Raw genomic sequence first — 26,147 nt, 5'->3', positions numbered from 1 at the left:
CAGATTTGGAGGCTCCGTGATCTAGTCCTCAATTTGTTGAGAGTAATTCAGAGTAATTCCACCTACAACAAAATGAAGTTTCATTGATGCAATACTGCAGCTGTCAGGGCAGGACTTAAGAGCAGGTGGACATAAGGAGATGCAGTGTGGAGGAGGAATAAGGTGAGAAGAGAGAGGTTATAAGCTGGGCATAATTTCTGATGTTAAACTCAGAATTATCCAAATCCTCTGGTTTAATGAGTTTGTCAACAATCGTAGAGCAGCAGAGCAGCTGGAGAGGGAAAAGTGGATTTAATCTTCAGTGTAATGCCTTGGATGTTGCAGGGCTGTGGAAGGTCTCCGTTTCAGATGGCTGTTTGCACCAATTCTTGGGAACTTAGTCTGGAATCCATCCTGATAAAACAGCACTCCTTCATTTTCAGGAGAACAAATACAGATCCAAGCTTAGCTGTAACTCCTCTCTCTACAACAATCCCTACATCTTTCTCTTTGGGAGCTGGTGTGAAGGAACAGAGCCAGGTGTGCTGCTGCCCAGAGCAGTGATGACACTGCTGATCCACACCTTGATCCCCACACAGCTCCCACACTGCCAAAGCCTGGGAGGTCACAGCCACAACACAGGAAATGTACAAGGGCCTTAAAGCCCATCTTGTTCTGTCCCCTGCTGTGGGCAGGGACACCTTCTACTGGCCCAAATTGCTCCAAGCCCCATCAAACCTGGTCTTAAATAATCCCAGGGATGGGGCAGCCACAGATTCTCGGGGCAGCCTGTGCCAGGGCCTCACAACCCTCAAAATCAAATTTTTTTCCTAATACCCAATCAAAAGCCTCTCTCTGTCAGTGTGATGCCATTCCCCCTTCTCCTGTCACTCCAGGCTCTTGTGAATAGTCTCTTTCCATCGTCCTTGTGGGCTCCTGTCGGATACTGGGAGGTCACAGTTAGGTCTCCCCAAAGATTTGGAATTGGCCTTTCCTCATCCCTCTGATCACCTTGTGGCCTCCTCTGGCCTTCCTCCAACAGGTCTGTGTCGTTCCTGTGCTGGAGCTCCCAAAGACCCAAAGTTTTCACTAATTCCCTAGTGTGCAGTAGCTACACAAGGGAATCTCCTGCATCTGCCTGCAGTAACAGATACAGTGAGCTGCAACTGTGCTTCAACAAATGCTGAGTCAAGACAACGTGCTGTAACTACAGGAGAAACAAGTTTTATCCATGTGTAAGGAGGGCATGACTTAGAAAACACATTGAACTGCACAAAATTACGTGGAAAAAAGTTTTACAGTTGTTTGTTTAGATTTTGATTTCTCCTGTAGAGTAAATAACATAGTTATATAGTTGATTACCGTGGCAATTAAGATAATTCATATTGTCCCTTAACTTTGCTTTCTCATGCTGTTTTCTGCAAGGCCATCAACCCTCACCGTGCCAGGGCTGCTGAAATTACAAACAGCAGTGGGTGTCAACCGCAGAGGGGAAAAAAAAGCACTGAACATATTGCAACACTGCCTTTGGCACAAGATAAAGACAGAGGTGCCAAGGTTTAGCCTTTTTATTTTCACAGAATAAAGTCAGAAATAAACAGGTGTAATCTCCTAACCAGAGGCAAATCCACTCCAGATCAAGTCTCATGATCTCTCTTTATGTGTAAGGATGTTCTATAGACAAAACCAGCTCAGACTAGGGAAGCAAATATAAGCAGTCCAAAGAGTATTCCAGCAGAAAAAGTTGCCAAGAGAGAAGGAAGAGCAGGAAAACCTTAAAAACATAACAAAAGACTCTTCAGCTGGAAGACCAAGGTGGAACAAAGCTTTTCTAAGGCACTCATTTTACCTGATTAGGAAGTAGGTTCTGGCTTAATTTATCAAGACAAAACCAGTTTTCACTAGAGCTAATCAAGTGTGTGGGGGTGAAAATGTCCTCTTTTTTTTTTTTAATATTATAATCACATGGGAGCTTTCAGACCACCAGCTGAGGTTTAATTTGTGACCTGGCAATGTCCAGCACCAGCGTACAACCCCGAGTAGCTGCTCCTGGGGTGCTGCACCAGGTGCTCCCTTCCCTTGGCATCTGCACTTCGCAGGAGTACCAGTATCAGCCACACGAGAGAAAAAGCAAGAAATAAGAATGTTAAAACTACCCAGCTAAAGTGCGAAGTTGCTCAACTCCAAAAAAATCACACTGCATAAGGCTAAAAAAATAATTTAATTACATGTTTTGGGTGGTTGCTAATGTACTCAGAGCCACTAAAATAGCCGTGCCTTCCAAATTCAAGGCACGTTGGGTACATAGCGTTCGCACGGCTCCCGCTGGTCCGCGCTGGGAGCAGCGGGCTCCGAATGCCATCTGCCGGCAGGGGCAGCGGCACAGGGGGATCGCAGCTCCTCGTACAGCTCCCACCCGCAGCTACAGGAAACTGCTCGGACAGGGAGCGCTGCTGACGCACCTGCAGAGAAAATTATCTAAAAGGAACAATTAAATGGTGCGTAACAAAGTGACAGGTCTGCGCCTGGGGAGGGACAGGGAATGTTTCTGCTGCGAGCATCTCCAGCCAGCTGCCAACACAACTATGAAACCACATCGAGCTGAAAACACAGATTAGGCACTTCAAACATGCAAATTGTCTTTTAGAAGTCTTTTGTATTAGGCACTTACCTATAACCTGATGGCAAACCAAGATATTTCCATTTCACCACATTAAGCAGAGAACAAAGTTCGGCGAGATAAAGATTTAGCAGTCAGTCTGAGAATGAAACTTGTGGGAAAAAAATTCCTCATAGGATCAGAGAGTAGTTTGTGTTGGAAGAGATATCACAGCCCATCTCATCCTAAATGAGACACCTTCCACTGTCTCAGGCTGCTCCAGCCGTCCAGCCTGGCCTTGGACTCTTCCAGGGAGCCAGGGGCCTCCCACCCTCCCAGGGAAGTTTCTCAGTGTCCCACCCAAACCTGCCCTCCTTGCAGGAGATCAAGTGCTGGAATAACATCCCCTGCTTTGTCTTTCTGCCTGGGCACCCAGTGTGACAACGAGTGGATGAAAAGCGGGGAGGGGGGGAAGTTTTGCTTTCTGAGTACCAATTTTATGGTGTGTGGGTGGATTTTGTTGAGAATAGAAAAGTGAAATTTTTTTCAGAATTTAGTAAATGAATCTGGAATATCAGTACTTTCTGCTTTTATAAAGTTCTGCTCCACTTATCCAGGCTGAGCATACTCTGAGATCAGAGGCCACCACCTGGTATAGATCACAGTGACAAAGAATCAGGCAAAGTACAACTGACTCAAAGAGGACTTTCTGCCTTTATTACCTTCTGGACAAGCATGGCTGATGCCCCGCCATCAAAACAGTTAAACTGCAACAAAACATGGTTCTGGTCCACAAGATCCAAACTCCAAGAGGAAAACAAAGATGGAGAGTCACATTTTACAGGCATAATTAGAGCAAACACTTGGAAAAATAAAAGTCAGCAGAAAGTGATTTGTCAACCAGTTACAGTTTTAATATAAAAAGTTTTAGTCCAGTCATAAGGTTAATTGTTCAAATGAAAATGAGTAGTGGAACTGAAATCTTGAACAAGATGATTCTGTTTCAACATCAAGCTTTTTGGGTGACAAACAGAGTCAGAATACACCTGTCCACACCCAGGGTTGCCAAAAACTGGGTGTGTGGTTGTTGCCAAACACCACCAGATATTAGATTTCCTGAGGCATATCTTCTGTGATGTCACAGCAGCAGCAGCCTGGGGGGAGTTGAGTTGATTTTTGGCTAATTTACAGGTGTATCTACGTACAGTCTACAAGGATTCAGTGAGGACAGTGACTGAAATACCTTCTCACTCTTTGTGGACACTCCTGGACTCTCCCACCAGTGGGGAATTTTGCACACAGTATATTATCACATCACATCTGCAGACACAGATATTTAGATTTTGATGGTGTAAGTTTAGCACCTCTCAGGAGTACTAAATTCAAGTGAAAACAGCCTAAAAGTTGTGTAAAGAAAATACTGATAACCGTCACAATTTTCCTGAAAAAAAAAAAAACCTCACCAAAACCCAAAATAACTATGTACACCCATGCCAATTGTAGCTTCTGAGAAAAAAAAAAATGAAACAGCATGTAAAAAAAATAATACCTTTAAGAATGACATTGCAAACTGTTATTCATTCTGCCAGGAAGATACAGTAATAGCTGTTTACAAACGGAAAAGACGGAGAAAGAAAACATCTCTCTTTAGGGCAAATGAAGTTAAACAATTCTAGCAAACTACAGCAGAAAAGGGGAAGTATTTGCCCCAAATTAACACAAAAGGCAAGCTGGAAGAAAGATGGCAACTGTATTTTTGTCGGCCTCTTCTTAGACAGTAACTTCCAGGAAGAGCTTGGAGTATATTACTATTATCTGGAAAGATAATCATAAACACCCAATCTTCCTACCAAATTACATTACCTCTACAAGTGTTTTGGTCTTTTAATACCTAATCTAAGGCTTTGTGCCTACATCTGACCATTGGGAACTTGTTTGATGAGCAGGAATTTGAAAAAGCAAATACTGGTCAGTCGGCAGAGGGTTTCCAGGCCCTGGGGTGTCACAAGTTGGAACTCTTTCATCTGCACTTCGACTGACTGGAGGCAGCAATCCTGCTTCCAGAGACTCTCCCACAGGCATTTACTCCTGCTCTCAGCTAACATAGTCTTTAACAAACCCCTATTTTTGTTTCCAAACCTTTCACTTGAAGCTGTTCTTTCAGATTAATTCCTTTGAAACCATGCAGAAGAAGCTAATGGTATTTTTTGACTTCAGATAATTTCAACTCACATTCTGCAATTTTTTTTTTTAAGTTAACAGAGTTATGAATGAGTTAAGGCACCCAAATGCCCAGAAAAAAAAAAAAAAACAAAAAACAAATCCTTGGGCTAAATATAACGAAGTGTTCAGCAGTCATTTAATTGCACAATCATCTCCCTAATTTGTAGCACAATGCTGTCAATGTCTTTAGGGATCCTAAAATACAAATACTAGAAACTCTGCGACTGTAACGGACAAGGCATTGACAAGACACTCCCAAGGTTCATTCTGGATTCCTGGCTCCTCAATGTAACTGCTACTCCTAATGTAATTAGCATTTAGCAGCAAGATCAGCATGTCTAAGAATGAAATAAATATTCACACAATCAATACTAATGGTTCAAAAGCTCAAACACATTATTGAAATCAATAAATTTCCAATCTTTCTTCTGTCAATCCAAGATTGCAGAAATGAGACCCTTGGCAACAACATTCACAGCTCTCAGGACCACAGAAGCTTCTGCAGGTGAATTCTAGGCCTGAAGGTTTGTTGTCTGTGGTGCCTGTGAGGTGTTTTACTGTGTTCGCAGCTGGTAGTCTGTAACGGGGAAAAAAACAACAAAAACCCAATTTTGTAATTTGTCTCATTCAAAGGAGTAAAGCAGAGCAGCAAGTTGGGATAAAGTGATAAAATACCTTCTTGTATTAATATATATTAATAAAAGAAGATGCAAATATCAATAAAACACTGAGAGGGGGAATAGCTTTCAACTGAAAGAGGGAAGGGTTAGATGGGATTGAGGAATAAATTCTTCCTGTGCAGGGTGGGCAGGCCCTGGCACAGGGTGCCCAGAGCAGCTGGGGCTGCCCCTGCATCCCTGGCAGTGCCCAAGGCCAGGCTGGACAGGGCTGGGAGCAGCCTGGGACAGTGGGAGGTGTCCCTGCCATGGCAGGGGTGGAACAAGACGAGCTTTAAGGTCCCTTCCTACCCAAACCAGTCTGGGATTCAACAATTCTATAAAATAAAAACCCCAACAAAACCAAACCCCACCATTTTTGCTTGCTAAAAATCTAGCATTTTGTACTAGACAGTGTCTTACACATTTCAAAGGTGGCAGAATTATATGTGTGAGCACACTGCTAAGGACGTGTTTGTTTTTAAATACACCAAATTCCAGCTCAATTAGAAAACACTTGAACAGCATTACCACTGGGTCTTGCATTTCTACACCAAAAAGGGGACTAGAAAAGAAACAGTAGTTTGATTTACTGTGTATCTAAACCAGATAGTTCCATACTCAAAAACAGGAGCTTCAATTTGTAGGTGTATTCTGGAGAAACAAAGTATTCCTTTCCTCTCACCTCCATTCTGGGTGATGTACCGCACCCAGGGCAAAGCCTGGTAGCCACTCTTCTCAATTATCTTTAAGTAACGAACCTGGAAAAAAAGATCTGTAAGATATAAAGTCTCCCATGCTGACAAAGCAGCATTTAGGAAAAAACCCGACCCTTTTATGGGTAAAAAATCTGTCTTGTGGATAAAACTGAACAGGAATTATCAAGATGAGAAACACCTTGTGTGTTAGAGCTCAGCATGTGAATTTATCAGTATTTCTGTTTTCAATCACTGACCTGGATTCCTGAAGTGGTGAAATAGGGAATCTCAAACTTTACACTAATGGGAGGTTTTCCTTCCTTGTCTTCAGCTTCAACACTTGGAAGTCCAAAGTGAGCTCTCATCAGGTATTCTTTTCCACCCTATCCAAAACGGACAATTATTTTTTTTTTGAAACAAAAAAAAAATAACAAACTTGCAATGATACAAGTAGTTTTCTTAACGACAAACTGCTGAACTGCACTATTCATTCCAGCTCTTCTCCAGGGCTTCAAAGTGACACGTATTTTTAATTTAAAAATCCCTTTTTTTTTTTAAATGCAGATCCAGCCTGAGGAATAATTCATTTTCTTCCAGCCTCATACTCAAAAATTCAGATTAAATAGTGACACACAGCTGCACTATCACACCATTAGCAGTGGACAGGGCTCATGCTCATGGAACCACCCAAGAAGTAGAGCCTGACAAAACTCAAACAGCTGCTGCTAAAGCCAGGCCAAGGATTACATCACCCAGAGACATCACTCAAAAATCTGCTCTTTGCCTGGGTCCTGAAAAAAATATCCAAGTGAAACAAATATAAACAACATCTATTAGGAAGTTCCAATCTTTCATCCATGTAAAAAGAAGAAGAGTCCACTGCTACTTGTCTGATACCAACAGGATTTGCTTTAGGCAGAGTCCAAATGTGAATGAAGTATCAGTGTTAAGTAATTATTACACTCTTGGGTGGTAAGAGTAAAAAAATAACACTTACTGGAAAAGATTTAATGGACCAGACAATTTCACTGTTCTCTGGGACCCATTTGACACTTCCAACAGTGGTTTTAAACTTTGGCGAGTCTGCATCATTTGGAACTGGGATGTGAATCTCCACATTGTTGGCAGTTGATCTACGCTTAAATTGACTCTTTGCCTAAAGAAGAAAAACAGTGAAGCAGAAAAGGAGGGTCTAAGTATTTGCATGATGCTGGTGAGCTCAGAGAGCTGCGAGACACACAGCTCCCCTCCACACCAACCTGCATCCTGAGAACCAGAACTGGAACTGAGATCAAAACTGACAAATGAAGTTTTCAAAGGTGTCTAAGCCCCACAGAAACGCTGAATACTTGTACAAAAATGCATACACTGCTCATCAAGCTTTGACTAAAATTAGCCATAATTTTTGAAGGATGTCTGACCTTGATCATGTACTCGATGCGGCTGTGGGAATGTTTCTCAATCACAGACTCAATCCAGATCAGGGGCTTTACCTGGTGGTGAAAAAACACAGCACAGCTCTGAGTTTTACTCTGACAGAGGCACTAAAATGTTGCTTTCCCTTAAAACTACACTCAATATGTGAATCACACAGAAAATGCAGCCTGGGGTATTAAAAAATGACAGAATTGTGGTTTTTTTAAGAAATAATTATACCAATGAGCAAGCACTGATATATCAAGGAGCAAATGTACAAGAATAATAGGCTTAAAAATGTATGTCTCAGATTAATCCCTAATAACAAACACTTGCATCAGAAAATATTTGATAGTTTTACATACTAGGGACTGAACTATTTCTTTGCTATAGACCTTCTCTAGATTGAATTTTTTGATTTTTCTTTATTATCACGGCTGGCATACTCCAATAAAACCAAGTGACATAAATACTGTTGTTAACAAGCACAATTAATTGTTACACTGACATTATGTAGTTAGATTAAAAACACAGTATTTCAAAAACAGTTTCAACAGGAGTTGAAAATACAGAGATTTATTGCTAAGTGAAGTCTAAACTTCCTTCTTCCTCCAGAAGGAGTGAGCACCAAGTTTTGCTATTAACAGTTGACTCAAAAACCCATGTGCTGCACAGGTTTCAAGAGAAAAAGAAAAAAATAAAAAAAGAAGGGAAAGCTATTGTGGCTACAACCCAAACCACTCTCATTTTAAAAAAGCAGAGATCCAGACTCACGTGGGTATTGAGACGGTAGGACATGAGCTCAAACTCCCCATCAGGTGGGATGAAGGAGATTGTCCGGTCGTTTTCAAAGCGAGAGAGACGAACACACTGGTGGAACTTCACATCTTCCAGTTCTACTGATTTACTTTTCCCACCTAGCAGAAAACACACAGGTCACACAAACCATGGCCCCAGTCTCACCACAGCACAGCTGCTGCCTGCTGACATTCTTCCTTTTAGCCAGCTTTCTAGGATCAGGGCAGTGACTGTCCCCTAGTGCTGGGCACTGCTGAGGCACCTCGAATCCTGTCATCAGTTTCTGATCCCCCACAACAAGGACAACAGTGAGGGGCTGGAGTGTGTCCAGAAAAGCAAACGGAGCTGGGGAAGGGACTGGAGCACAAGGAGCAGCTGAGGGAGCTGGGGGGACTCAGCCTAGAGAAAAGTAGGTTCAGGGGGAGCCTTCTCACTCTCCACGATTCCCTGACAGGAGGATGGAGCCAGGGGGAGGTCAGGCTCTGCTCCCAGGCAACACAGGACAGGACAAGAGGAAATGGCCTCAAATTGTGCCACTAGAGGTTTAGGATATATTTTAGGAAAATTTCTTCACCCAAAGGATGGCCATGCATTGGCACAGGCTGCCCAGGGCACTGGTGGGGTCACCACCCTGGAAGGGCTCAAAAGGCCTGTGGTTGTGACACCTGGGGACATGGCTTAGTGCTGGACACGGTGGTGCTGCTCAGCAGTTGGACCTCATGATTTCAGAGGGCTTTTCCAACCTTCATGACTCTGTGATCACCATGCTACCAACCCATCCCAAACCTCAAGAGTCCAGATAGCATCTGTGATGATTATGATGACAGTGCAACACTCACGGCCTGTGTTATCAAAGAGAACTTTGTCATTCAGCCCAAGGCGCAGCTCTGGCATTCCTGAGAGGAAAACTCTCATTTTAATGGATCCAACTATCTCACTCCGTAGCACGTTCCCGTTGGCACTGACCTGAACAGACGAACAGGAAGGTAAGACATCTCTGATGGGGTACACTGTGATATCAAGAAACACTCCCACCCTATCCCTGTGTCCTGAGTTTTCTTGGATGTGTTTCTTATGAGGAATTAATCCAGTAGAGTGAATTAAATCAGGGACGTGAAGCAGCACAGACAGAGTATCAAAGGACATATCCAAAAATCAGCAATACACACAATTAAAGCATTATTTGTACTGGATTTCCTTGGGGGAACTTAATGATTACATTGCTTTGAGTGTCACAGCACACCATCCCCAGTGAGACTTTCTATTGTAGGTTTTCATACAAAAAGCCCTATTTAACACCTCCTACTACAATTCTCAGACACAAGTTAAACTACAAGGTACCCACCAAAAGGTTAACTGACTCTATGACATCCAGGAACACCTCGTTTTTCCTGTATTTTATCCCTTCTGATCTCCATGAAACAGCATTTGTAACAGTGGCAGGCGGGCGTGGGGCTCCAGTTTCAAGTTTGTGGCCTTCCTGAGTGATGTACCTTCACAACCAGAGAATTGGCAAGGAAAAAAAAGAAAATTAATATTTTTGATAATTAGAACACACCGAAACATTTGTTTGCCTATGGAAAAAGGCTCAAAACATTACAAGGGCTTTGTCACCATTGAGGGATACTTACTCTTGTAAAATTTTACTATCAGTGGTTTGTGGATAACCAAAATCCATAAGCTCATCTAACAACTCATAAATAATAACAAAATTATCCCTAATGCTCTCTTCTTCCAACTCCTTGAAATATTCAGAAAAAACCTGAAATGCAATGAGAGGAGGGAGAGGGAGAAGAAGGACATTAACTGAGGCAGCACAGCACATGCAGAAGGAATTCCTGTATCTAAAATCTTGTAAAGTTCCAACCCCATACTTCCCAAAGAGCATTCTGCTCAGATCAGCCCCAGAAAACCACCACAATTAAAACACATACAGAGATTCCTAGAAGAAACTATTATGAAAAATATTTATTCTGGAGAAAGTATTTTTCTCAGCAGGTACAGATGAACCAAACACAGGATCAATAATCAAATATAAGGTAAAAATGCTATTATTGAAGTTCTTAAAAAAGGTGGAAGCTCTATGCACTTCTATTTAGACAAAACACAAAGGTTACTTTTGAAATATACTCACCTGAACTACTTTATATAAAAATGAAAACACCAGTGATACACAAGCATTTTTCTTAGAAGTTGCAACAACTGATAAAGGATGTTCAGGAATGTGCATTTTAAAAAAAGTTTACTAAGTGCATTTTAAAAAACCCAACTTTAGGCAAATAGAGTTGCTTAGAAGAATTATGCATTAACTACTTAACAGCATGTATGATCTAAGGAGATAGGAAGAAAAACATTCAGGAAGTCATTAATTAGAGTAAAATGAAAACACTTTTTCTGTAAGACACAAAACCCCCTTAATTAATATAACCAACCTTACTGAATATAGCCTCTTTATACCACTTCATCCATTCTCCAACTTGCACTTTGACATTAAAAAAACCAAACCAGCCCTTGGCATGTCAGCACATCTGCAGCACAAAGGATACGATACAGGTTGTTATGTTTAATCCACATGAAACGAACTCCCCCATGCGCTAGGATAGGAGAAAGTGTCCCCTCTTCTTCCTTTTCCATAAGGATTGGCATAAAATGTTCCACCTCTGACATGTCCACATCTCCACGATAATTCCGACAGATCAGAACCTATAAAGAAAGCAACCAAATCCTTTTTTCTCTTCCATAAGGACGTTATCATGCAAGACACACAAATGCTTGAAAGGCCCCTCTAAGATTATTCAGCTTCCCTCGAGCCTCTCTGCATTTACCCGTACAAATCACAATGCCGAAATACTTGGCCGATTAGAACGCGAATACCAACATTTACGTGCAAAGTCACGTACTAGTATTTTCCAGACCTACCCTTCCCCTATTCCTGCTCACACTCTCACAGCTATTTTAGGATAGGAAAACACGCAATTCCTCTGAGGCAAAGAAGCTACAACACCGGCAGAGATGAATTACCCCGGGATGCCGCCTCACCCAACACCCCTACCGGCGAGGGGCTACAGGCCACAACTCCCCTGTGCCCGCCCAGCTAACCCGGGGCTGGCAGCCCGGGAAGCGGAACCCCCGCGGCCCCCGCAGCCCTCCCAGCGGCAGCGGAACCGCAGCTCCGTGCCGGGCCTCACCTTCCCCTTCAGGTCCAGCACATAGACGGCGCTGGCCGACATCGCCCCGGCCGGGCCGCGTCCCGCCCGCCTTCCGCTTCCGCGGGAAGTGACGTCACGGGCCGCGCCCGCGCTGCGCGCAGCGAGATCCGCCGTGCGGCGGAAGGACACGGCGAGCGACCAGCGACGTTAAGTAGTCTCAGCGTGCCTTCCCCCGGGACTGTCCCGGTAGCCTGGCACAGCCCCGAGGCGCGCCGAGAGGCTGAGCTCGGGCCCCGGACAGACGATGAGCACCAGGGCTCAACTGCGGCCGCGGCGGAACCTCATTCGGGTTAAGAACGATATCCCGATTTTAGCGGCGCGTTAGGAGTTCGAACATCGTAAAATCCTCATGTCATCCCTCAGAGGTGTAAGAATCAAACTCCACACTCCCCATTTCATGAGTGTATCAGCACCAAAAAAAGGGATGAAAGCAGCGTTTTAATAAATTACATCGAATTTACAATTTGCAGCACACCCCTCTGAGAGAGCTCAAGATAGAAATGATACTGTTGATACTCAAGATAGAAATAATACTATTTTCCACAAAACCCGGATTCAGTACCCGGTGCACAGCAAGCCAGTAATTACATACTAGAGGGACACACTGATTATTTATTTCAGAGTTGCACAAGCCTGGATGCTCGGTGGGATCCAAGAAATCCAGCACATCAGCTATCAAAACTTGGACATCACTCAGAGCTTGTTGGCTGGTCTCTATTCCATGGATTAAACCTCCCTTCTTGCTGGTTAGGCTTGAAAGTATACAAAGATCAAATGTCAAAGAATATCTTTTTGTAAAACAATTTTACATATTTCACATTTTGCAACGTGGCCTATGACAGAACTTGACAGAAAGTAGTTATACAATTCACATAACTTACAAGAGAAACTTAAATGTGAGCCTGTCAGACTCTTCACCTCAAAAAGGGATTACTGTTAGAACCAAAGAAATAAAGGAATGTTTTCCATCTGGCTCCCAGCAATTAGTTTTGGCCTTAATCTTGCTATAAACACTAACAAAAACCAGCCATCTGCATCGATGTAAACCAGAGCTCCTCAGGCCAGAGGAGACATTGCTGCAGGTTTGGTTTTAAAAAACAAGTCTATAAAACAACACAGTATAAAGTCATAAAAGCTCAGAAGATGTATTCGACAATATGGAGAAAAGACAGATTTACATGGCAACCCTGCTTGATACAAACAAAACAAAACTCCAGCTCCACAGCCGTGAAAAGAAGCCCGGTCATTTAGTCCAGCTGACTTTGGGAATGTCGTAATGCTCAGTCAGAGTATCCAAGTGCCTGTTGAAGTCCTGGGGAGGGAAAGAGAAAGAAAAGGGGTGCTGACATCACCAAGCTGAACCACAACCTCCCCTGCGTCCCGGCTAGCGTTTGACATGGCAGAACGGCTCCTTCAGCCCAACAATAAACACGCTGGCCTGAGGAACTCGGGACGGTTTTGCTCACCTCCACTCGCTGTTTGTGGGTTTTCGATGCTTTCTTTAGGATCCGCTCCATTTGCTGTAGGAGACACAGAAGGGCCGGTTACTCCGGGCACTCGCAGCCCCCTCAGCGGCCGCACCCCGGGGCTCAGGGGGGGGTTTTAAAAGCCTTACCCGCTTCTCCTGCATCTTCTCGTAGGCCACCTGCGCCGGGGTCCGCTTGTCCAGCCCGCGCTTCTTCTCCTCCTCCTGCTTCTTGCTGCTTACGATCTGCTCCAGGATCTGGGCCTTGTCTTTCGCCTTCTTCTTCTTCCTGCGGGGAGCGCCCCTTGTCAGCGCTCAGCCCCGGGGCTGTGTGTCCCCTCCTCGCCCACCTCTTTCCCGGCCCCTCCCCACCGCCCCCCGTTCTCCCCCGGTTCCCCCGACGCCCCTCACCGCTTGCCGGCGCCCAGGGCCCCGCCGCTGCCCTTCAGCCGCAGCGGGCCACGCTGCACCGCCTCGTAATCCGCCATGGCGGAACGGCCGCGCCCGCGCCCCCTGCCGGCACCGCCGCAACGGCGCGGCCGGAGCCGGGAGCGCGCGCGAGCCCCGTCCGGCCGCTCCGTGAGGAGAACCGGGGCCGCCGTGAGCCGCCTTGCAGCTCCGTGAGGGGAACCGGGGCTGCCGTGAGCCGCCTTGCAGCTCCGCGAGGGGAACCGGGGCCGCCGTGAGCCGCCTTGCAGCTCCGTGAGGGGAACCGGGGCTGCCGTGAGCCGCCTTGCACCTCCGCGAGGGGAACCGGGGCCGCCGTGAGCCGCCTTGCAGCTCCGTGAGGGGAACCGGGGCTGCCGTGAGCCGCCTTGCACCTCCGCGAGGGGAACCGGGGCCGCCGTGAGCCGCCTTGCAGCTCCGTGAGGGGGAGCGGCCCCTCCGTGAGGGGAACCGGGAACGAGCCCCGCCCGGCCCCTTCGTGAGGGGATCCGGCAGTGAGCCCAGTCCGGAGTTATCTCTGTGAAGGGAACCGAAGCGAGGCTTGCAAAATGTGGATGTTTTTAACAGTGTGCATTCAAGGAAAATACTGGCACAGGCTGTCTAGGACAGTGGTGAAGTCACCATCCCTGGAAGTGTTCAAAAAACTTGTGGATGTGGCACTTGGGGACATGGTATAGTGGTGACCTTGGCAGTGCTGCATTAATGACCTAAAAGGGCTTTCCCAACCTTTATAATTCTGACCCTAAAAAACGTGAGAAGGAAAGGAGGAGAGGCAATCAAATTTCCATCATTTGGTGTTAAAGTTTAAAGAAGGAAAACACTACTAACACTTTTCAGTTAATTCCCCGTATCTGAAGGCATGAAAAAGCAGGGTCCACTGGGTCTACCTGCAGCTGAAGGGCACTAATGAGCAGCTATTACTTATTTGGCTAAATCCTGTAACCCGAGTCTTCGTGGTGCACACAGGAGAAGGGTGAATGCTGCTGGATAAGAGCCTCGAGCAGCCAGACTAAAGATTTGATGAAATGCTCCTATTATGATACTTTGCAGCCTGTAGAAGTTGGTTACCTGATCCTCTGCTGTACCTGAGCCTCATTGTTGCAGCTTTTAATAACTGAATACCCAGACGACCTGTGAAGGTGCCTTTGAGGAAAGAACTGACGAGAGTCAGTATTCCCAGCTCAAAATGGGCAACAAGCAAACCGTTTTCACTCAAGAGCAACTGGATGCATATCAGGTATAAAGCAAACTAAATGGCTGTTTGGGCAAGACATTGAATAATGGCAAAGGTATTGTTGGGTTTTTTAAAACAACGTCTTTTGAAAAATCAATAAGTAGACGTACTGAATTGCAGCAAGGATTTTAGGAACATAGTTTGATTTTTACATCAAAAGGAAGATGTGCCTAATTTTATGCCAAAAAGAAATCTCTAATGCTTACACATATACTACAGTATAACTTCATGGGAAAACTTTGGGCCAATGCATGCTAAAAACTGTCATTTTGTATAATACTTTTTCTTATTTCATAGGACTGCACATTTTTCACAAGGAAAGAAATTCTGAGGTGAGTCTTCTGTATGCAGGTTGTGAATAAAGCAAAGAGATCGCTGTAAAGGCAGGTTACATATGTGGTAACATATTTTAAAATAATATTTACATGGATTTACTCAAATATAAAGTGATACTTTGGGGCAATCTGTGCATTTTTGTTGGCTTTTTTTCATTTACAAACCCTATGCTAAACTGAGTCAGAATTCTAAATTTTGTATTAATGTACTAGTCCCTCTTTATTTATTAGAAATAAATGTAATAAATTACGTCTTAGTGGCAGCAACATCCACAGTTCTCTCACAGGGTTTTCAGATGGGTGCTTCAAAGTGTACTGTTATTCTCTGGAATACTTTGCTGGTTTAAGAAAACTTTAATGATTGTGTCAAGTTTTCTTCATGTTTTCTTGTAAACTATTACACTGCTGCTCCAAGACACATTTTTCCCGGGCCTCGTTGAACTCCCTGTTTAATCTCCGGCCGCAGGATCTGATAAAGGCGGGATCAGGTGGGACTGAGAGTCCTCACTGAAATCATGAACTTGTTTTCCTCTTGTAAGGGTTTGGCTGCATGTCCTGTGTAAGCCTTTTCACCCAACAGTTCTATAATGAAGCTTTGTATTTTTCACCGGTTACACTAGCTTGTTTTAATAACGGGTGTTCCAACAAAACCACACTGACTGTTACTTAGTGACCGATCTCCATCTGGTAATGGGTGCAAAGCGTGAAAAATGAGGTGGAAAAGCAAACCACCTTGTGCTCAGAAGTCTCAAGAGCCAACAAGTCTTTCTCTCTGTCTCAGGCTGTTCCACAGGTACCGAGACCTGGCCCCGCAGCTCGTTCCCCTTGACTACTCGGAGAAACCAGCCGTGACACTCCCCTACGAGCTCATCGGCAGCATGCCAGAGCTCAAGGTACCCACACACGACTCGAGTGACTCATTTCAGGTTCTCCTACCCTTTCTGAATAATTCATCCTGGACTAATTGCTGGGAGGCTGCCATAGAAATACATTTGGGCTATCAAAGTAAAAAGTCTTTCTGGAAGCTTCCAGTAATGCCCAGAAAACACGCTGAAACAGCACAAAGGTTGAACAGGGTGTGGCTGTGTCTGCTTCTGACACAGCATTAGCAAGAACTTAGAGGCAGAAAGGGGAGAAATTGCCAAAAAGGTGTTTCAACAAAAATAATCTCGCTCCACTTGCCTTACCTGCACTGAAATCAATGGATAGGAAGGATGACCTTCCCTTGCTCCTGTGCTGTTTCCCAGGACAATCCATTCCGCCAGCGGATAGCAGAGGTGTTCTCAGAGCATGGCGACGGCAACATGACTTTGGATGATTTTTTGGACATGTTTTCTGTGCTCAGTGAAATGGCTCCCCGAGACTTGAAAGCTTATTATGCTTTTAAAATTTATGGTGAGTGAGACATGCATAAAAAGAAAGTGGGGAAATCCTGCCGCTTCATGTAGGGCTGCAAAATCCTTGCTTTGTCAGCATAATGACTTCTAGGTACCATTTAGCTGCACTTAAATGTTTGTTCTCCCTCCTCTAAAAACTGCTGGTTTTTTAAATCCTTTGTCTCCTTTGTCAGACTTCAACAATGATGATTACATATGCAAATCAGACCTAGAGAAAACTGTTAACAAATTAACCCGAAATGAACTGACCCCAGAAGAAATCAGCCTTGTGTGTGAAAAGGTGATTTACGAGGCTGATGTGGACAATGATGGCAAGCTGTCCTTAGCAGACTTTCAGCATATGATTGTACGAGCTCCAGATTTCCTCAGGTAATATTTGCTTTTAATTTCTAGCACAAAATTCTCTTAGTTTCCTTGTCAGAAGCCTCTGAAGTGTGTGTTTATATGTCCTCAGCGTTTGCAGATCACCACTCTTCTGTGGCAGGTTCTAGTAGAGTTGCCCACTGCAAACACTGCAAAAATAGATGCTTGAAAAATCCTGGAGGCTTCTTGACTTGCTTTTGAACTTCCAAAGTACTTTTTACATGACAGAAGGTCCTTGTAACTTAAGAAGTTAGTATTAGCACTTAGGCTGCCTTGATAAATGTATGAGATTTGCTCACTCAATGCTTAACATCTTGCTAATGTGGTTTCTGATGCACATCTTACACAAACCAGCACTCAAATCTTGCATTTATTTAATGTACCCCGTCTTTGCAAATGCTTTGAAAAATAAAGTTTCCAGTTTATCACAGAGTCCTGCAATTAACTGTAGTAAATCCTTTAAAGAGTGATGCATAAGTGATCATGACTTCTTTTTTTTTAACAGCACCTTTCATATTCGAATCTGAATCTAGTCAACCACGGGGATGGGAGTGCTTCTGGGACTTTCAACAAGTATTACTTCACCTCAGATTACCAGCCATGAGAGCACAAGATGAGAGGGGAAAAGAGGACAACTTCTGGTAACTGAAGCACTCAGAAAACTGTCTTTCATTTATCTCTTTAAAAGGAACAATTCATTAAGCTCTTCATCAGGATTTCCCAGTAATTTAGCAAAATGTCTACTCCCCACCCTCAGCTAGAGCAAACCTGGCCTGGACAGTCAGAAGGGAAGTATTTTTTTAAGTTCAGATACCACCAGGAAGTAAAGAAACTCGTATCAAACTATAACCTCTAAAAATTCACCCAAAAATGCCTTAACCAGTAAAAAAATCCCTTTCGTTTCAAACACATAAGTAACTCCTCTGATTATTTATGGTCTTAATAAATGGTCCAATGAATCAATTCCTGAAGTATTCTCCCACAGTGCAGGATTTACAATGAAAAAGTCAGCATGGTTTAGAAACAAGTCTACCCCAGGTCCTGTCCCTCTTGTCCATTTTCAGAAATCCTCTATTTTCCACACCCACCACGGTCCCTACGCACAAATGATGAACAGGACTGGAAACTTAAGTTTGTAAAATTCTCTTTTCATAAGAAGTTTATTTATGCAGTGCTTAGGGTCCTGTACAAGAGAGTAAAAACAGACATACTGTAATAAACAACGGTTTTGTTTTAATACAAACATGAAAATCAATGATAAGTGTTTAAGAAAGCAGTTGTAATGTGGGAAGGGTGGCAGCCAAAAGTGATCATTCGAAAAATACAATTTACAGTTATTTTTATAAATGTTGGGATGTGTTAAATTCCCTTCAAACAAAGTCCTAAGTCCCAACTCGCACTCAATGTAGAGCAGATGGTTCCTGCAGAAAGGCTGGAGAGACCAGTTAACCAGCCAGTTACCTTTATTAACCACAGAAACTGCAGGGATCAGTGAAGGATGGGTCAGGGAATAAGGCAGCCTGGAACACTCAGACTGCAGTTACCATTCACATTCCTTTGAGCAGATCTTTAGTTAAGCTACAATTGAAGACACATGTTAGTCATCATTCTTGCCCAAGCCCTACAACTTCTACAAGTACAAAGGAGCCCATCCTCACACAGCTGTTTGTGCATTCCCCTGGCAAGTCCAAGAGAACAAGAAATCATGGCAGTTTTGAGCATGATCTTCAACCAAACACACCACCACAATAACTCCTTAGCAATCATCAGGGAGATGATCAGCATCTCACAGAAAAGGAGAGACCAAATAATTTTCAGCAGCAGTAAAGAGACTTACAATAATCCATAGGATTTATAAATCTGAGGCTGGAAGTCTGAAGCTGGCATAAGGTTCTGATGTCAGGAAACATGAGCTGTGCCTGTCAGCACAGGACAACAATAACACAGGTGTTAAATAAGTGTTAGAAAGCAGCTCCACCATTTATTGACAGACTGACAGGTCTCCACCCCAAGGAGTGACAACTATGCAATGTACTGCAACCAGCCTCAAAAATAAGGTCAACCACAGAATTCCATGATACTCACTGAAATAAGGGAATTTGAGGACATGCTCAAAAATGGATTTGTTTCTCTACAAAACAAATGTTAATCAATTACTTGACATTTTAGTGGTATTTAGACACTGAGAACGTGTAGTAAGCACGTGTAGTTTTGCAGACCTAGTTCAATTCCTCAGTTTTACAGGTTTTGTACCCAATTTCTGATTTTTTCCTCCTTAGTTAAAGAAAGCTTAGACACAAGTAGATAAAATATGTATTTACAGGGTACTTCTCTGACAATTGCATTTTCCATTACATTCATACTTAATAAGCACAGTAATTGAACGATGTGATGGAAGCACACTGTACTTCTACATTTGATGCCTGTGTTTAGTGACATAGCTAAGCCCATGTGCAGTGCAGTGTCTTCAATCTTTTCCTCTCTTACACTTGCATTTTAGGTTTCATGTTGCTTACACAGATTTAATGTCTGTGTAGAGCCTTCATACCCCGAAGTACAGTGATGACTGTAGTCACAGTAACTGCATAAGACTTCCTGAGATCAAGCAATAATGTTGTTGTTCGTAAACCAAACCATTTCAAAGGAAGTAATGTCATGATTAGGTACATAAACACATGCAACAACCAGTGTAAGCTTATACAGAAGGTATTCACATACCAAGAATTCTGAATGCAAGAGTAACTTCAGATTTAGAAAATGAGTGAAAAATCACAATTCCATCCTTCACATTTCACCCACTTGTAAATGAATATGGTTTGCTTTCCCATCTTGGGATGAGTTATTGATACAGTCCACAGGCAAGAACCAGCATCATGGCAGACCCGTGGTATCAAGTCAGATGAACACCAATTTCTCCAGTCACTCTGAAAAATAAATCTGGCTCAGCATCTGGCTGTTTAAAGCACAATACAGATGCAAGAAAATCCACAGTTATTACTAAGCCAGAAGCAAATTGTTACAGAGTTATGTAGAAATTCAGCCTGCCTTATCACCGCCCCAGTTGTACCTCAATCATTACTTGAAGCACACACAAACTGTTTAAAAACATTCTTAGCTTAAGACAGACATGGTACTTGTCCAGTCTACAGGTCTGTGTTAACTACACTCTGTCTAGAAGCTTCCTCAGTAACTTAACATGGTTTTATGCTACAATTACAGCTATGTATAAATCCACTACAGGGCATGTTCATCAAGTCCTCATGCTAAAAAGCCACAAGTAAACAAAGAACCAACCCATCATAAGGTTTTGGTTAGTGGAAAGCTTTAATCAGGACAGAGATCATCTAAATGCATCTAAAATGCATTTCTATAAACCAGCAACTTACAGAGTGAAATCTTTTTCCATTTTGGAACAGGCAGTATTCCTGTTGGGCCCAATTGCATGCTGCAGATTTATACAGTTTAATTGTGAATCCAACAGATATTTAACCACAGCAACACTTATTAGCGCTACTCTGGGGCCCAGAGTTCAATACCACAAACATGAAGGAAACCAAGCTGGTGAGTAAATTCCACAACTTCAAAATCAACTTTGATTTTACCCTTAAGTGCAGTTGTCAATGTAAACAAAGCCTGTTTCAGTTCCAGCGAGCTGCAGGACACAGCTGGTGTGTTCCCTGGGTCAGGTACACCATCACTGCAATCACTGGGCAGCAGCAAGTGCTCCTTCTGTCAGTCTAGTGCAGAGCCAGCCTGGCAGCTCCTACCCACTGAGGAGCTGTGTTTGGCTCTGGCCTTCCACACATGGGAATGTCCTGGGCTGGGTTTGTGGGAATGGTAACACAGCCTGCTCTGGGAGGGCTGGATGTGTCCTGGCACAAGCTGTGAGCAGGCTGATGCTGTGCTGACTGACACCCAGCAGCAAGGCCAGTCTCAGCCCAAGACAGCTTCTACTCACAAAGTGTTCTGATGTGCAACATTTATTTGCATATGTGAGCAAGTGTGCTTGGGAACACATGACTGGGAGCAGTGCAATACGTTTCCTTGTCATGATTTAAAACTACCTACTCTGTCATGATAGGTCTGGAGTCATTCCCAGCTGGAGAGTGGTAAAGCCACCCACTGTAAGGTGACAGGTTTTGTGTAAGTGTCCCTGCCTGACTCTGGTTCTCCAAGAACAGGTGACAGATCATCTGTACAGGACTAAGTGTAGCCATCAGCTCCTGTTATTAAACATGTCTGAATGTCTGGAGTACTTAATTAAGCACAGTCAAGTCTAACATCGATGAATTACCAAAGGTAAGGACCCATTCTATGTACAGCACACATTCTTTTTTTAAAAAAATAGAGATTCCTTTGAGAAGAATTTTTTTAAAACATCAATTGTACTTGTGGATTGTCTAGAGTAACACAGCTGAGTAAGAGACAGGCAGATAAAGGAGTTTCTCTGTAGCAGTAAAGAGGTGGAGCTGCAGAAAGCTCCCTCGTAACTCCTGGGAAGGCATCAGCCTGCACTGCTCACCTCGGTGCATTTCTGGGATGGTCTCATGCCACTATTCAGTGTGCAGCTACATGTAGCATCTATGCACACCTGTACTTCATTAACAGTGGCATTTAAGTTTCTTATTTTGATCACAACTTCATATTTCTAAACTGGATGCGTGACAGACACGAATGAAGACTGACGCAATGGTGCTGCATCCCAGGGCACGTGTGATCTGTTCTTCTTCTGCTAGACAATACACATGCCCAGTGGCAATCTGACAAAAATAAACTTGTTTCATCTCCAAAATCGAAGAGTCAGACAATTACCAAAATAAGCCATTTCTTATTCAGATGGTCACAGAGTGACAAGGTATGCAGGGAGCACTAAGTCCACAGAAAGAGGAAACCTCACGTAGCACAGGCACAGTCCAGCTCAGATTAAGGCCATGTCCCTCACAGAAGAACACATCGGAAAAAGCTGCTTTTCTTTTGCTGGTCTTGTGTGATTTTGACTCCCTGGTTGCTGCCTTGAGGGCTATTGCCTTCCTGAAGATGGAAAGAATATCCAGTTACTTATTTATACTGAACAGATTCTTCCATCCATACTTCATCTGGTCACTCTTAACCAAGCCTGACATACACAAGAACCTTTCCCACAATCAGTAAGAGGCTTCACTCATTTATCTGAGTCTTACACCAGCCACAACAAAAAACTGGAGAACTGCATCTGCAGCTTCTGGCTTCAACCAGCTCACACTGTGCCTATGCCTCAACTTCAATCAACTCAAAGACAGCTGAGACTAAAAGCCAATAAATTACTGAGCATGTCTGGCTCTTGTTGGAAGGCTTAAGAATCATCAGCAAGACCCAAAATATCCCACTGCATCAGTTCATGTCTGGTCACATGAAGGTGGAAATAGCAGGAAGAGTAGAAAGAGCCTTCATTAGCCTCATTTCATATTCCTTAAGGAACAATCCAACATCACTGTGCATTTATTTGTTGTAAAAAGACAACCCAATTGTTGCTCAGGATATTTGTGCAAAGATTATCCAAAACCATTAATTCTTTACCTATTCTTAAACAGTCTGAAATTTCTACCCTGAAGTATGATGTCAGCCTCCCCTATCCCTAATTTATATGATTTTCAGACTGCAAGAGTGAGAAGTATCATTAAACTGCTCTACCCCCCAACTGACTTTTGGTAAAACAAATAACAGATAATTTTATTTAGAAAACCTCAACCATTGCAGCTAATTCCTGAACTGCAGAGACAGCCAACATCAGAGCACAGCTTGACAAACTAAAAATACATTTCTAGAACTTTCAGGGATCCTTCATAAAAGAGACTATGACACATTTCTTATACAGTGTGAAACAGTTCTTGCAATGTGGCTTTTGGTTTGCTTTTTTTTTTCCTATTTAAATCCAGCATGGATGAAATCAAAGTTACTTACCAATTTCTTGTCCATTTTTGCTTTGATATCTCTTGCAAGAGTGAAAAATGCCTGTGACAAGTCAAACAGTTCAGTGTTACACGGTATAAAATATTTTCCAACAGTTTTGTATAGCAATAAGCTGCCTGCCCAAGTTTTGACATGCTAAACGAGAACGTTAGGTTTTCAGTATTTTTCCCTCTGCTCCAGGTTTTAGTGCTCCTTCTCTAGCTCCACAACCTTTTTTCTGAGCCCCAACGCCACGCTGCCACCCCCAGCTAGGATCTGTGCTGCAGGAAGTGCTAAACAACCAATCTGTGGTACCCAACAACAGAGTTCTGCATCCCACCAGCATGGGCAACTGCCCAGGCTGCTGGTCTGCACAAAGAGAACCATAAACGCAAGAGAAAGGCATCCGTACTTACATTCTCTATGTTTATATTTGCTTTTGCACTGGTCTCCATGAATTTAATCCCGAAACTTGCTGCAAGCTGAACAAAAGCAGATTGCACATTAGTTGAACAATTGCAGGAACAGCTCCAAACACAGCCCTGAGCACAGCATCTGTCCCTGCAGCCTCCAGCCAGTGGAGTTGGGGATTTACTCATGCAGAACAATTTGCAAAAATTAGGAACTAAATCCCAATGCAATTGGCAGCTGTTCTCACTGGCTTTGCTCTGCTCTTTTACACTCTGCACACATTTTAACTTGCTCTTTTTTCTTTGTTTCTTGCATAGATACCTTGTCAGTCTCATAACAACCACAGCGCAGAAAAAAACTCTGCTCAACTCAGTAACATCTGAGATCAGAAAAGACAATCCCATCTACCTTGTCTCAGTGGCTTTCAGCCAAAACAGACATTTTCTCCATGTCCAACTCTAGCATCCTTTTAGAGAAGTCCCACTCGTTGCCTTGCATCTGTTAGATAATTGACAAGAATCCTTAACACAGGTTCTGCTGTTGGTCCCAGTGGGGAAAGCATTGCCATGGCAGCTGGGGAGTGTTCAGCCATTCACTCAGGAACACCACGGGGGCACCATGTGCACACAGTCAGCAGGGCAGGTCTTAGACTCTGAAAAGCCTAAACCAAAACACATGGAAGCCACGGCACTCACCTTCTCCCCCTGCTCTCTAGAGACTTGTCTTTTGTCATTTGCATCACATTTGTTCCCCAGGATCATTTTTTCAACATCTGGAGAGGCGTGCTGAGACAAACACAGAGCAGAAACTTGGGCTTGGCTTTTGCAGATACACACTGTCAGACAGGTGAGGCACCCACTGAGTACCCAACACAGAGATGCCAGTCCTGAGAATCTTCCACAGATTTCCAGGCACCCCCAACCCTTCTTCCCAGCATGTAACCTGCACCATGGCAGTTCTTGGATCAATTGCTGTGGCAGGAAATTGTCACATTAGGTGCCCTCAGAAGTACAGGGGCTACATCCCTCACAACAGATCACCACCAGCCAAGGCATTCCAAAAGCTATTACTGACCTCCATCCCACTTATCTTCCAAGTACCCTGCAGCACTTATCTTCCAAGTACCCAGGAGTGTTACATTAAAAAAATGTGACGATCCTGAAGCAGCTTTAATTACTTTCAGAGGAAGAAACAACACCTTTAACAGTCAGTAACGAGGAAAGAGAGAAATTACCTCTTCAATATTCCTCACCCAGTTCCGAATATTTTCGAAAGACTTTTCATTGGTGATGTCATACACTAGCATGATGCCCTAAAGGTAAAGAAAGACTGTTTATTATTAAAGGTTTATCCATAGCATAGAGGAGCAGCTCAACAGTGGTGGCTATTTTTAACAACTGGTTCCCAGCTAATGGCAGTGAGATTAAGGTGTGCAGGACATGTATTTATAGAGTGAAACATGGGGAAGCTGCCTTTGCAAAGTCCCAGATTGTCCCAGTGTGGGAAATGGATTTGTAAAGAGTTCTCAGGGCCTGACAGAAGGCACACACAGTGTGCATCTGTATGTAAACTTTGAGACAAGAAATGCTGACTTAGAAATACTATAGGATAGAACAGATATTGTTGAGAGAGAAATGGCACTAGAAAAAAGTGCCATTGTAAATAAGACTAGATACTTTGGATAAACAGAATTATGAAAGATATATTGTAGTGGGACCTATGAGAGGTAGTTTTAGATGATTGGTTTTAAGGTATTTACAACATGGTGTGGTAAAAAATTGATAAGCAAAGAAACACTTATAGTGTATTGTAATTAGGAAATAGTTGGCTTTTGATTGTGATGGTGTGAATTATAACATCTGTATTGTCTCACCCTTCTCATGAGACTGAAAATGGAATAAAGTTTTCAAAACTCCCTCAGTTACCCCATCTCTATGGCAAGCAAAGGGTGTTATCCAACATCCCAGCACAGCTCCAGCAGCACCTGGAGCAGCAGCAGAGCTGTGAGTGTGCAGCCTGGCAGAGCCCCATGCTGTGAGGGTTCCAGCCAGAGCCAGCTGGGTTTATCCAGCCCCGTCACAGGATCCCGACTGTGCCCCTACCATGGCTCCCCTGTAGTAGGCGGTGGTGATGGTCCGGAACCGCTCCTGCCCGGCCGTGTCCCTGCAACACACACAACACGGGGCTCATGCCAGCCGCCTCCACCTCAGCTCCCGTTAACATCACCACAAGCCTTAAATAAATTTGAACCAGTCTTCAGAGCACTAGAAACTGCCTTTTGGGTTCTAAAATACCATAAACCACTGAGCAGCCCAACCGGATGAGAACCGAACACATCCCCAAGCGCAGCACACAACCCCAGCCATCAGACGCTCGCTACGGCAGAGGAGCCTTACCAGATCTGCAGCTTGATTCTCTTGCCATCGAGTTCTATCGTTCTGATTTTAAAGTCGATTCCTGAAAGGAGAACCAATAACTTAACTCACAGGTCCCGTCGAAAGGCCAAATCCAGCGGCTTTGCCCTCAACTCCGCTGCTCAGTGTCCCGTCCTCGGCGCTCCGTGCCCGCCGCTGCCCAGCACCGGCCCGAGCGGCCCCTGACGGAGGCCGTGCGGAGAGCCCGCCGCGGCAGCGAGCCCGCGCCGAGCCGGTGCCGAGGCCGATCCCCCGCGGGAGTGCGGTGCGCAGGGCGGCCCGGCGGCGCTCACCGATGGTGGAGATGAAGGTGGCGTTGAAGGCGTCCTCGGAGAAGCGGAACAGCGCGCAGGTCTTGCCCACGCCCGAGTCGCCGATCAGCAGCAGCTTGAACAGGTAGTCGTAGGTCTTCGCCATGTTGGTGGGCACCGGCCCCGCCCACCACACGCTCATTGGCCGAGCCCGGCAGAGAGCGGACGGAGCCGGCACTCCATTGGCGGGCGGCTCTGACACGCGCTCAAGCGGCGCTGCGATTGGCTATCGGCCCCACCGCCGGTGCGCCGTCCTTTCCGGCT

The 26,147-nt window shown here is 44.2% G+C and overlaps 4 protein-coding genes across 6 annotated transcripts; 1 reads left to right on the top strand and 3 right to left on the bottom strand.

Moving 5' to 3' along the window:
• Window positions 1–3,273: 3,273 nt before the first annotated feature.
• AP1M1 (adaptor related protein complex 1 subunit mu 1) lies at window positions 3,274–11,700 on the bottom strand. 2 transcript variants are annotated; one of them, XM_059869855.1, is made up of 12 exons: window positions 11,558–11,700; window positions 10,916–11,072; window positions 10,504–10,571; window positions 10,001–10,131; window positions 9,715–9,862; window positions 9,209–9,335; window positions 8,346–8,488; window positions 7,577–7,648; window positions 7,153–7,311; window positions 6,413–6,538; window positions 6,143–6,218; window positions 3,274–5,378 (listed from the first exon to the last, which is right to left on the bottom strand). In XM_059869855.1, exons 1-12 carry the CDS (start codon window positions 11,597–11,599, stop codon window positions 5,356–5,358), a joined length of 1,272 nt encoding a protein of 423 aa, XP_059725838.1. In that variant the 5' UTR covers window positions 11,600–11,700; the 3' UTR covers window positions 3,274–5,355. The 2 variants fall into 2 exon arrangements, with proteins under 2 accessions (XP_059725838.1, XP_059725839.1); XM_059869856.1 differs by lacking the exons at window positions 10,504–10,571; window positions 10,916–11,072; window positions 11,558–11,700 and adding an exon at window positions 10,802–10,849.
• A 296-nt stretch (window positions 11,701–11,996) lies between these two features.
• FAM32A (family with sequence similarity 32 member A) lies at window positions 11,997–13,610 on the bottom strand. Its single transcript, XM_059869862.1, has 4 exons — window positions 13,455–13,610; window positions 13,194–13,332; window positions 13,045–13,098; window positions 11,997–12,890 (listed from the first exon to the last, which is right to left on the bottom strand). Exons 1-4 carry the CDS (start codon window positions 13,529–13,531, stop codon window positions 12,822–12,824), a joined length of 339 nt encoding a protein of 112 aa, XP_059725845.1. The 5' UTR covers window positions 13,532–13,610; the 3' UTR covers window positions 11,997–12,821.
• Window positions 13,611–13,618: 8 nt separating this feature from the next.
• Window positions 13,619–17,782, top strand: CIB3 (calcium and integrin binding family member 3). Its single transcript, XM_059869861.1, has 6 exons — window positions 13,619–14,727; window positions 15,022–15,056; window positions 15,841–15,952; window positions 16,307–16,454; window positions 16,630–16,825; window positions 17,325–17,782. The coding sequence occupies exons 1-6, from the start codon at window positions 14,677–14,679 to the stop codon at window positions 17,344–17,346; spliced, it is 564 nt and encodes a 187-aa protein (XP_059725844.1). The 5' UTR covers window positions 13,619–14,676; the 3' UTR covers window positions 17,347–17,782.
• Window positions 17,783–17,946: 164 nt separating this feature from the next.
• RAB8A (RAB8A, member RAS oncogene family) lies at window positions 17,947–26,026 on the bottom strand. Of its 2 annotated transcripts, none has more exons than XM_059869860.1 (8): window positions 25,866–26,026; window positions 25,555–25,615; window positions 25,261–25,321; window positions 24,393–24,470; window positions 23,854–23,943; window positions 23,164–23,229; window positions 22,760–22,810; window positions 17,947–21,850 (listed from the first exon to the last, which is right to left on the bottom strand). In XM_059869860.1, exons 1-8 carry the CDS (start codon window positions 26,023–26,025, stop codon window positions 21,758–21,760), a joined length of 660 nt encoding a protein of 219 aa, XP_059725843.1. In that variant the 5' UTR covers window position 26,026; the 3' UTR covers window positions 17,947–21,757. The 2 variants fall into 2 exon arrangements, 1 of the variants encoding a protein (XP_059725843.1); XR_009489681.1 differs by lacking the exon at window positions 17,947–21,850 and adding an exon at window positions 23,567–23,656 and having other exon boundaries at window positions 22,774–22,810.
• Between the last annotated feature and the right edge of the window lie 121 nt (window positions 26,027–26,147).

The sequence above is a fragment of the Haemorhous mexicanus genome, chromosome 29 (genome assembly GCF_027477595.1).
Source record: "Haemorhous mexicanus isolate bHaeMex1 chromosome 29, bHaeMex1.pri, whole genome shotgun sequence".
Taxonomy (NCBI): domain Eukaryota; kingdom Metazoa; phylum Chordata; class Aves; order Passeriformes; family Fringillidae; genus Haemorhous; species Haemorhous mexicanus.
This window is presented reverse-complemented; position numbering and strand designations above follow the sequence as displayed.

What these genes read in the sequence shown, in the direction of transcription:
- AP1M1 (XM_059869855.1), bottom strand. Translation starts at nt 11,599, where the DNA reads ATGTCGGCCAGCGCCGTCTATGTGCTGGACCTGAAGGGGAAG. An exon ending in TAGAGTCAGTTAACCTTTTG is followed by an intron (nt 9,336 to 9,714) that starts GTGGGTACCTTG and finishes TCGTCTGTTCAG; the next exon opens with GTCAGTGCCAACGGGAACGT. An exon ending in GCATCGAGTACATGATCAAG is followed by an intron (nt 7,312 to 7,576) that starts GTCAGACATCCT and finishes TTTCTTCTTTAG; the next exon opens with GCAAAGAGTCAATTTAAGCG.
- FAM32A (XM_059869862.1), bottom strand. Translation starts at nt 13,531, where the DNA reads ATGGCGGATTACGAGGCGGTGCAGCGTGGCCCGCTGCGGCTGAAGGGC. An exon ending in AGAAGATGCAGGAGAAGCGG is followed by an intron (nt 13,099 to 13,193) that starts GTAAGGCTTTTA and finishes TGTCTCCTACAG; the next exon opens with CAAATGGAGCGGATCCTAAA. An exon ending in CCCACAAACAGCGAGTGGAG is followed by an intron (nt 12,891 to 13,044) that starts GTGAGCAAAACC and finishes TTCCCTCCCCAG; the next exon opens with GACTTCAACAGGCACTTGGA.
- CIB3 (XM_059869861.1), top strand. Translation starts at nt 14,677, where the DNA reads ATGGGCAACAAGCAAACCGTTTTCACTCAAGAGCAACTGGATGCATAT. An exon ending in AGCAACTGGATGCATATCAG is followed by an intron (nt 14,728 to 15,021) that starts GTATAAAGCAAA and finishes CTTATTTCATAG; the next exon opens with GACTGCACATTTTTCACAAG. An exon ending in CGAGCTCCAGATTTCCTCAG is followed by an intron (nt 16,826 to 17,324) that starts GTAATATTTGCT and finishes TTTTTTTAACAG; the next exon opens with CACCTTTCATATTCGAATCT.
- RAB8A (XM_059869860.1), bottom strand. Translation starts at nt 26,025, where the DNA reads ATGAGCGTGTGGTGGGCGGGGCCGGTGCCCACCAACATGGCGAAGACC. An exon ending in CCTACTACAGGGGAGCCATG is followed by an intron (nt 24,471 to 25,260) that starts GTAGGGGCACAG and finishes CTTTACCTTTAG; the next exon opens with GGCATCATGCTAGTGTATGA. An exon ending in CTAGAGAGCAGGGGGAGAAG is followed by an intron (nt 23,230 to 23,853) that starts GTGAGTGCCGTG and finishes GCTTTTGTTCAG; the next exon opens with CTTGCAGCAAGTTTCGGGAT.